Source organism: Crassostrea angulata, chromosome 2, assembly GCF_025612915.1.
Source record: "Crassostrea angulata isolate pt1a10 chromosome 2, ASM2561291v2, whole genome shotgun sequence".
Taxonomy (NCBI): domain Eukaryota; kingdom Metazoa; phylum Mollusca; class Bivalvia; order Ostreida; family Ostreidae; genus Magallana; species Magallana angulata.
The window spans coordinates 15,351,692-15,362,883 of record NC_069112.1 but is presented as its reverse complement, the minus strand read 5'-3'; the positions used below and the strand labels follow the sequence as shown (position 1 = coordinate 15,362,883).

Genomic DNA, 11,192 nt, shown 5'->3' with positions numbered 1-11,192 from the left:
CATAAAATTTTGTATTTTTATTGTGATATCATATTATATTGTGTCAAACAATGCTACAATATCTTGTAGTTTGATATAAGAGATCATTAACTATGATTTTCATATTCATGTATTATGACCAAGGTGGTCTTATAAAGGTGATGCCTCGTCTCGGTGAGCTTTGTTATCTGTGATAACCTATGTTTAATGATTATCATTAGTTAGAGGGATGTCTCTTGTTGAAATTGGTACAAAACTGTTGATGGAGTTATCCGTACAATAGGGGTACCCTAAATGCAATATTATGCAAAAAAATTACAACAACTGGTATTTTTTTCATAAATTATCAAAAATCAAAATAAAAAAATATGCACGTTTCTGATATATGTACACTTAATCTGCAAAACAACAACATCCTATTTTGGAAACTGTAGGAGGAGTTATCTGTACCATAGGGGTACCCTTTTTGGCAGCCGCCCGCCATTTTCACCATTTCAATAACCGGATTTTTCCTTTAGAATACCCGTTTAAAAATCTTCTTCTCTACTCCCATATCTCTCTACTCCCATATATATTTGAGAAAAACTGAATTCAGGGTTATGAAGACCATAACGCCCTCTACTAAATTTGTAAAATTCAAGGCCCTGTGTCAAATGGGGGGGGGGGGGGGGGGGGGGCAGTATGGTCAAAATTGGCCATATAGTGAAAATGTGTTAAATCTTAGAAAATCTTCTCTACTCCCATATCTTTCTACTCCCATATATATTTGAGAAAAACTGAATTTAGGGTTATGAAGGCCATAAAGCCCTCTACTAAATTTGTAAAATTCGAGGCCCTGTGTCAAATTGGGGGGAGGGGGCAGTATGGCCAAAATTGGCCATATAGTGAAAATGTGTTAAATCTTAGAACATCTTCTCTACTCCCATATAAAAAATCTGAATGCATGGTTATGATGTCCATAAAGCCCTCTACCTAAACTATAAAATTCATGACCCTTTAGTCAGGGTTCAGGCCCTTTGAGTAGGGCCAATATGCCACATAGTGAACCCGGAGATTTATAAAAATTTTAATGTTTTCTTCTGTAGTTTACCGTCATGGGAGATAAACTAAATGCATTGTTATAATGTCCATAGGTTCCATCCTCTACCTAAATTGTGAAATTCACTCACCACGGGACAGGGATTGGGGCTTCTTATTGGGGGGGGGGGACATATATTTTCTAGGTCACTGAGACACTCGGGTAACCTATTGCCGTTGTTCGTATGTTGTCTGTAAACTATTTTACATTTTCAACTTAAAAACTTTAAGGTAAATTGTCACTTGGCCATATTGAATTAAATGATAAATACATGTTCTATTTTAGGAAATGTTTGTATGCATTTTAAATGAAACTGTGAATATTATAGAAGATTGACCACTAAAGGCATGCAGGTCTCTTTTTACCAAATGTATACAATTTTTGGCACCTGTTATATATGTTATATATTATCGGATCGGGTTCGGGATCCGAACACGTGTTTAGAATAAAAGTCGCCATCTTACCACCTTGTTGTCAAGTACATAACATGGTGTCAGAAAGAGGACTATAAGCCACGTCCGTCTGTACGAAACCTCTAAAAGAGCCAGGAAACATCGGTCAGTCAAGTCATTATGTCGTTTTCGTTCGATCAACCCTCCATGGACTGGTCCCACCCTGAAACCTACAGCGAATTTCTGCGGTTCAGACAACACGTGGATTTCGTTTTCAAGGGACCTTTGTGTAAAGCAGACAAAAAGGACAAGGCCGGATGGCTAGGTATTTGGATAGGAAAGCAAGGTCGCGAGATAAATAAAACATTCGATTGGGATGACGGTGAGGAAGACGATCCCAAGAAAATATTGGACAAGTTCGATGTGTATGTCAGACCGAGAAAAAACAAGAGAGCCGCGCGATTCAAAGTCATGCAGCGTAAACAGAAAGAAGGTGAATCTTTTGATAACTTTGTAAAAGACTTACGTTTAATCCTTATGGACTGTGAGTATGCAGACACCGATGACATCTTAATTGATGCAATTATTGCAGGAGTAGCACATAAAAAAGTACAAGAACGACTACTTGATCAAGGACAGGGCTTAAATCTTGCCAAAACTCTAGATATAGGGCGCCAGTATGAAATGTCCCAATCACAACTAAAACTAATCCGAGGATCTGACGAAATACCAATTTCCAAACTTGGATCAAAACAGAAGAAGCCTGAAACAAGGAAACATGACAGTAAAATAAAGCAAAAGACTGAACAAGTAAGAAATACTTGCACACGTTGTGGATTCGACGCTAACCACAGCAAATGTCCAGCAGTCGGTACCACTTGTAACTACTGTAAAAAACCAGACCATTGGAGATCAGTCTGTATGAAGCGTAATCGGGCTAAGATGTACTCATTGGAACCAGAAGACTTATCCAATTCAGATGACTGTGATGAAGATGCCATGATAGATATTCTTTCTACCAGTGATGACAGATCATACACTCGTAAGTCAGATAAATGGCTCGTTACACTGTATGTTTATGACAGACCTCTAGAATTCCGCATAGACACAGGAGCTAAATGTAACGTAATCATCATGTCACAGTACATAAAAGCAGACTTACACGCCAATGAGCAGAAGTCTCAGAAAATACTGCGTTCATTCACAAACCACAAAATTTGTCCAGAATTCTGCGTTGACTTACCACTCACTAGTCATATTGGTGATACACCTATTACAACTAAATTTGAGGTAGTAAACGTTTCGCAGGAAAACATCATAACTGGTTCTACAGCCGAGAAGCTTAACCTCATTATGCGTGTGGACACTGTTGAATGTGATTCGGTGCAGCTAGGACAGTTTAGTGACTTCCCAGACCTAATCCGTACCACTGGAACTCTTCCAGGAGAACACAAAATTAAAATTGATGAACATGCAAAAGGTGTGATTCACCCAGTGCGCCGTCAGCCAGCATCGTTAAAGCCAAGAATCATCGAAAAGCTGAGAGAAATGGAATCAGATGGCTACATTGTACCCGTTGAAGAACCTACCGAGTGGGTAAGCTCGATGGTTGTGAGCCTTAGGAACAACAAAGTGAGAATTTGTATTGATCCTAAAGATCTTAACGAGGTCATAAAGAGAGAACACCACCCCATGAAGACAGTAGAGGAAGTGTCATCCTCTATTCCTGGTGCAAAAGTATTTTCAGTTCTTGACGCCAAATCTGGTTATATGCAAATTAAACTTGACAATGAATCTTCATACCTTACGACTTTCAATACCCCAATTGGTCGTTTCCGTTGGCTTAGACTTCCATTTGGCATAAAGTCAGCCCCAGAAATATACCAACGCATTATGGACCAAATGCTAGAAGGAATTGAAGGAGCTTTCGCAATAATGGATGATATTCTAATTGCAGGCCGGGATAGGGAACACCATGATCACATCCTTGAAGCAGTAATCAAGAGAGCGACGGAATTCAATCTGCGCCTCAACTTTGATAAATGCAGAGTTCGCAAGACGTCAGTACCTTACATAGGACATATCATCAGTTCCAAAGGCATCAGTCCAGATCCTGAGAAAATTAAAGCAGTGTGCAATATGCCAGCCCCCACGAACAAGGATGCTGTGCGGAGATTCCTAGGACTGGTGCAATACCTTTGCAAATTTATTCCAAATATGAGTGAAATAGACGCGCCTCTTAGACAACTTTTGAAAGCCGACATTCCATTCCAATGGGATAAAACACACCAAGAGAGTTTCGACAGACTAAAAACCGCTTGTACAACCGCTCCAGTCCTTGGACTCTTTGATGTAAGCAAGCCAACAGAAATACAATGTGATGCCTCTAAAGATGGACTAGGAGCAATCCTCATGCAGGAAGGCCGTGTCATTGCATACTCCTCTCGGGCGCTTACAGAAACAGAAAAACGATACGCTCAAATTGAAAAGGAAATGCTTTCAGTTGTACATGGAGCATGCAAGTTTCATTGCTACATATTTGGCAAGCCAGTCACAGTTTACAATGACCACAAACCACTAGAGCAGATTTTCAAAAAGCCAATTTTGTCCGTGCCTATGAGACTTCAGAAAATGTTACTTAAGTTACAGTGGTATGATTTTACCTTTAGATATCGAAAAGGCAAAGATATGGCAGCAGCCGATGCATTGTCAAGAGCTTTCTTACCAAACAGTGAACCAGACCTTGAAATAGCTGATGTAAAAGCTTTCGACTTGTTGTCCGTCAGCAGGGAAAGACAAGAAGATATCAAAGAGCGCACCCTTAATGAGCTACAAGGTTTATACACTGTTATCATAAACGGTTGGCCGGACACGAAGAATGAAACTCCAGTCAGTGTGCGGGACTACTGGACATCTCGTAGTGAACTCTCTGTAATGGATGGGGTAATATTTAAAGGCATGCGCATAGTGATTCCACCTACTCTTCGATCACATATGCTCAGTCTAATACACAAGTCTCACCTCGGCATTGTGAAATGCAAACAGCGTGCCCGCGAAGTGATGTACTGGCCTGGAATGAACTCCCAGATCGAGCAGCTTGTTAAAGACTGTGAGAAGTGTGCCACGTTCCAGAACTCGCAACCACCAGAATCCTTAAAACCAACACCAGTTCCAGACCTACCGTATGCTGTAGTGGGGTGTGACTTATTCGACTTTGAGTCAAAGAAGTTCCTCGTGGTAGTGGACTACTTTTCTAAGTATATTGATTGTATGGAGATACAGTCGCAGTCATCATTTTCTACTATTGAAACTTTGAAATGTTTATTTGGAACCCATGGAATTCCAAAGGAGATCCGATCCGATAACGGACCACAATTCAGTTCATATGAATTCCGAAATTTCTGCAATGAATTGGACATCAAACATGTTACGTCTAGTCCACACTTTCAAAGCTCAAACGGCGCAGCTGAGCGCGCAGTCCAAACTGTAAAGCGTCTATGGAGAAAGTCAGTAGATAAACAGCTTGCTCTTCTGGATTATAGGACAACACCACTAGAGGAAGTGAATCTATCTCCATCACAACTTCTCATGGGAAGGAGGCCACGCAATACATTACCTGCAGCATCAGAGATTCTGCGACCAAAGAGCCAAAATCTTGGAAGTATTAAGCAGGGTCTACAGTCAGTCAAGGACAAACAGAAAGCCAGATTCGACAACAAATGGAACAACAAGGAGCTGTTGCCGCTCTATCCAACCGACCCAGTACGTGTCAAGCCACAGCAGGGAGAGAAGGAATGGATTCCTGGAGTGATTGTACGTCATCATGAAGCGCCGCGATCATATATGGTGCAAGTTGGAAATCGACAGCTGCGTCGAAATCGGAAACACCTTAGATCCTCGACACACAAAGCAAATGAAACGATTGATGACCAACCAGATGATGGAAAGCTTCATGTCGAAAGTCCGCCCAAAGAAAGTTCACAAGAACCTACCAGTTTGACTCAAGCTACCACCAACAAAACTGAAAACTCAGACCACACTCAACAGGCCTCTACCAGCATTACTCCGAAGCCGAATTCCACTAGATCAGGGAGACGTGTTATTCCACCCAAAAAGTTAGATTTGTGAAGTGAATGTGAAAGGACCATTTAACTAAGTGAATATCATTTCATATGATTATGTTTTATTTTGCATATGGGTTGGCAACCTCACTTTATGCATTCAATTTCTATTTCAGAGATAATTGACTAGTTAAACCTTGTGGACATTACTGCTAGCCAGCTACTTAGTAAAATTAACTGATACTTTCTGTTCAAGTAACATGTTAACGCATTTAAACTATAATTGTTTTCTTTCATTTTATAAGAGAAGAAAGATGTTATATATGTTATATATTATCGGATCGGGTTCGGGATCCGAACACGTGTTTAGAATAAAAGTCGCCATCTTACCACCTTGTTGTCAAGTACATAACAGCACCTGGAGCTAAGGTAAAGATAATCTGAGATTCTCCTCTGACTCTTGCCCCCCCCCCCCCCCCCAAATTTTTGAATTAATGTTTGCTAATGTCAAAAAAAGCAAGCATACTTGTCAGAGGAGTCTTGGCTTTAATGTTAAGACTCAAAAATGAAGCTTAAAATGCAAACATGAGACTAAGAGCTATAGTACTCAGGTGACCACCAAAGCATGTAGGCTTCTTCTTCTAAAAGCACTATTTACAGACACAGTGGCGTAGTCACACTCATCAAAAGTGTTTGAAAATTGTATCTTAAAGTGTGACGTAAAAAGGTCGAAAAAGGAGAACATTTCCAACACTATGTAAACCCATACTTTAATAAAATATGAGGAATGTGGAATCAGTGTGAGAAATTAACGCCTGTCCGGTAATTCGAATCTATCTCATATCGCATCGAGCAGATCGGACTACGCCGATCCAAATCGAAATTGACCGAGTTGTCTATCCCAAGTTTTTGGCGGCTGTGTGTAAAAGAGGTTTTACAAAATAACTTTTCATTTTTTTTATTATTGAATTGAAATAGAAATAAAATTAGAATTAATTATTCACAGTTATGTTTTATAGACTAAATTTGTTCCATATTGTTATTAATTTCAACATTTAAGTGAACTTTGAACATCTTTTGTATTATGTAACTATATTTACCCAAATCTTACTGTTTGTGTACATCCGCCATGTTGAAATATTTAACTGCAGAAAGCGTTGTTAAAAAGCGCAAGATAAATAATCGAAAGGACAAAATTTGTAGTTAATACTTATGGACAATCCCATTTTTCCAAGGTCTATCCCAAATCTATATGGGATTATCCTGTGGGCTATTTCATGGATTTTGTTAATTTCTCACACTGTGGAATGAGGACCATTCAAGCCACGTTAAGAGGCAATCTCTTCCCCTATATAAGATAAAGTCTTATTGAAAAATCTCAAATTTTGTTCATATCAGTCGATCAACCTAGCCTGTGTGTGCACATTTTAAAATCTATTACAGGTAAAATTTGCAATCTTAAAAAAACAAAATTTCCGACGTCTTCGTTGACTGGTGTTTGTAAGCATTAATATATATTTCAATCGTATACGTGACAGCATAGTTAACAGGTGAAAGTAAACAGCCTGTATATACTGTGGTTTCATCAATTTTCGTGGGTCTCAATTTTCGTGGATTTTCTGAAATCTACAGTTTCAAGGATACGTTATTTTGTGGCCAATGATCCTATCAAATACAAAATGTTTGTTGAAATTGAATTTCAATGAACATTTAATTTCGTGGATCAACTCAACAACGAAAACCACGAAAATTGGTATTCAGCAAATATTGATGAAACCACATTAAATAAAAGTTGTCTAAAAAATGTGATTGATTTTCTCTGATTGTCGTCAAATTGGTAGTTTGTTACTGTGAAAGTCATCTATTGGGTTAATATTATTACATTAGTTTTGATTTCATATTTTTATTTACAGTGCAGTTTGTGGTGCCTGGAAATACAACGGCCAACATGAGCTCGATGTATCCATCTCACGAAGGATCCAATACCGTAGATGGGAACTTTAACCAGCAAATACAATATTGTTCACACACAGAAGCTTCGGGTGTGACTGAGGCATGGTTAGCTGTCGACCTACAAACAGTTAGAAGTGTCAAGTCCGTTAAATTCTGGTACCGAAATGACAGTATGTTATAAATTATATTGATTCGATTAATTTAAACTTTAAAAACAAGACTTTGGACTTTCGGGTACGATACAATAACTATCTACTTATTGCATGAAAAACTAAACAAAATGACGCTTTATCATGTTTTTAGGTACAGATACATAAAAACAGCATTAGCTGCGGGTCTGAGGTCTGTACCTTCTAAAAAAAAATTGGATGGACAACCTGATTTTTTTTAACCGGGAGCTTAAAACCTGTAGCTAGAATAGCATTGGAGTTGAATCTTGTTGATTTCATTGAGCCATTGCTGAATAACCGATTGTAATAGGGGTCCTTGTGTTTATGATGATGGACACCTGCGGGTTTGTTTTTGTATACAATTTATTTACTATTATAGTGGTGATTTAAAAATGAAAATATACATAAATACATTTCGTTACGTAATTCATATAGGATGATAATTAATTTCATAGGCATAAAATATACATAATATTTCAATGCTATAATATCGAAGAGTTATTCCCCTTGACACAGCATCATATAAAATACCATATTTAATCTTTACATGATATAAAGAAATTTTTACATGCTCAGATTTATCAAATACACATTATCATGATCATCAATTCAATATTATTCGAAAAAGTATTAATTGATTTACATATATTTAGGACAAATATAATACCTGTTTATGGAACCGAGTATACATAAGACTTCAAAATCTATGCTACAAGCCCTTGACACAGTCTTATATGAGCCTATATGACTGTAATTAAATAAATACATTCACTCTAACATCTTTCACACTTTATACATTAAATTTAGTTTGTTAACTCAGAATAAATAAATATTTCAGATGATTAATTTATATCTTGTTAATTAGTAAAGAAAAATAAGTACTTACATATTTTGTTTGCTCAGTGTAATGTTCAGCATATTAAAGTCAAATCTATATTCTTTTTAAGGATATATTTATGTCGGCATGGAATGACCAGTAGCTGTCAATTTCTTTGTCCTAGGTCAAAGTTTTGGTGGTAAAAGTTTGGACCAATGAAATTTAAGAAAGCTCTAATACTACTCAGGTACCTCTTTCAGGTGTACTGAGAGTATCAGTGGTGGATCAAAATATTTAGTTATTTATGAATTATTTTTTGAATTATTTTATTTTATCATATGATTTTATCTTTATGCCATGTACATAATGTTGATAAAATAATACATACATTATTGCTGTTTAAATAATAAACAATTAAAGTATTACCATTGAGGGAGTCAGCAAGATTCCAGTTCCCCGAGAGCAAGCTAGCTAGTCTAAGTAGGCTTGCCCAGTAATGACACTGTTTTGGAAAGACATTTTCCCCAGTAATGGTAGTTATAAAACTACGTGCGCAGATCTTGAGAAGAAGAGGGGATGACTGAAAAGAAAAGAAAAAGCTTCTGCGCCCCCCCCCCCCCCCCCCGCCAAACAAAATTATCCTGCAGACCCCCCCCTTCCCCGGAAGAATATCTGGATTCACGCATGAACTATAATTACGCAAGATGTCCATCATGATCGTGCAAACAAAGCCTCATTAGTTTGATCCTGTTTTTGACAGTTTTATTTTTTATTTTTCTTAATTAAGAAATATAGTAGATCTGGTAAATATTGTATAATAACAAAAAATGTTAATTAATTTGTCTGTAAAATTTCTAATCAAATTTTGTCTAAAAACCATTTATATACTCTGGCATACGTAATCCTTTACCTCCCTGCTATAAATGCTTTGTAAAATCGCTGTATTCTAACTGGAATTTGATCAAATTGGCATAAAGTTGAGACTTTAGAAATACATATTAACATTGTACTAAACATTACTTTCTGTTCAAGCCAAACATGACTCGACAATTTTTCCGAACAATCTATGTCCAACAAATGCTTCTTTCGAGTAAAAAATTTGAAAATTTATCAGAGCAACGGACTCTTGAAATTTAAAAAATTAAAATTTATAATTTAAAAATTGAAAATTAAAACAAGCGGGTTTAAGTCAAAGATTTTTCGCTTTCCTAACACGCTACTTTTGTTTTTAACGGTGTATCGTGAATGAAAACATAAATTGTGCTATACACTAATTACGGTAAAGTATTGTATATGCATTCATTTAAGTCAGAAATTATTTATATATAAAGTTCTTTGTTCAATAAAATTGATAAAAATCGTATGTCATATTTATAATGTAATGCTTTGATAAAATACCTCTAAATGTAATGCTCCCATATATTTATTTCATATTACCCCCCCCCCCCCCCCCACACACATATTTACGGGGGAGCCTGGTGTGCCCCGCCATTGTTGATCTCACTGTATTGGTAACATTTTTTTCATGTAGACATTCCACTGAAAGTAAAAAAATCTATACAAATTGAATTTTGAGTTCACCATAGTATAAATTCTCAATTAGACATTCAATAACAATGTAATCATAAGCTGTCAAATAAATTCAAGAAATACTATTTTTATACCAATCTATGCCATTTCACATAAAAAGAATTGCAATGTATAAACTTGAAACCGTTAATTAAAACAAAGACGCTTTTTTCCCACATAAAGTGCATCCAAATAAAATGTTGCGTTTTTATTTTGTTGTGTTTTTCAAAATTAGAACAGGTTTATTAATTGTGGTCAACATTTATTTAGAAGTGGCCTTCAATAGTGTCCAAAAATTTCCGACCGATTACTGACCAAGTGCAATGCAAAAATCAAACTGTCTATATTCTTAAGCAAACTTGAATAATTTTTTTTTAAGAAATGCATCCATTGTTTAGCACTTGGCCTTCCTATACGGCGTAGTTTTTTAGATCACCTAAGCTGAAAGCTCAAGAGAGCTATTCTGATCACATTTTGTCCGTCGTCCGTCTGTCCGTCCGTCTGTCTGTCCGTCTGTAAACTTTATACATTTTGAACTTCTTCTCTAAAATTGCTTATCCAATTTCAACCAAATTGGCACAAAGCATCCTTATGAGAAGACAAATATAAATTGCAGAAATGAAAGACCGATCATTATTCAAAGCTGAGAAAACCTCAAAACTGTAGAAAAAAGGGGGGGGTGCATTTTTAAAATTCTTCTTCTCAAGAACTACTGAGTCAAATTCAACGTTGTTTAGCATAAATTATCCTTATGGGAAGGAAAATATAAATTGCAAAATTTAAGGGCTAATTCTGTTTCAAATTTGAGTAATTTACGAAAATGATAATAAGACAGAGAGAATGAGAGTCAATCAGTTTAATCAGGTTCGGCATTCCATATCTCAAAACCCTCTTTGAAACAAAGAAGCGGCCATTTTGAACGTATAAGAAATGGGTCAATCTGACAAAGATTAATTTATTTGTTGTGGAACAGTTTACGTGCGAAAGGAATATTTGAAACATGCAAGATACATTAATGCCGATTTTGTGAAGTAAATTGAGATTAAATATTCCAATGCGTTGACAATTTCACCTTTGACGGTGGTTTTAGCTTGTTTTGATTTTCGTTTCGTTTTCATATGCATATAGTATAAATATACTATATATTTACATATAGTATAAATTCTCAATTAG

At 36.5% G+C, this 11,192-nt stretch overlaps 1 protein-coding gene across 1 annotated transcript; it reads left to right on the top strand.

The window, feature by feature from the left end:
- Window positions 1–1,629: 1,629 nt before the first annotated feature.
- LOC128173946 (uncharacterized protein K02A2.6-like) lies at window positions 1,630–5,577 on the top strand. Its single transcript, XM_052839608.1, has one exon. It carries the CDS (start codon window positions 1,630–1,632, stop codon window positions 5,575–5,577), a length of 3,948 nt encoding a protein of 1,315 aa, XP_052695568.1.
- Window positions 5,578–11,192: the final 5,615 nt, after the last annotated feature.

What these genes read in the sequence shown, in the direction of transcription:
- LOC128173946 (XM_052839608.1), top strand. Translation starts at nt 1,630, where the DNA reads ATGTCGTTTTCGTTCGATCAACCCTCCATGGACTGGTCCCACCCTGAA.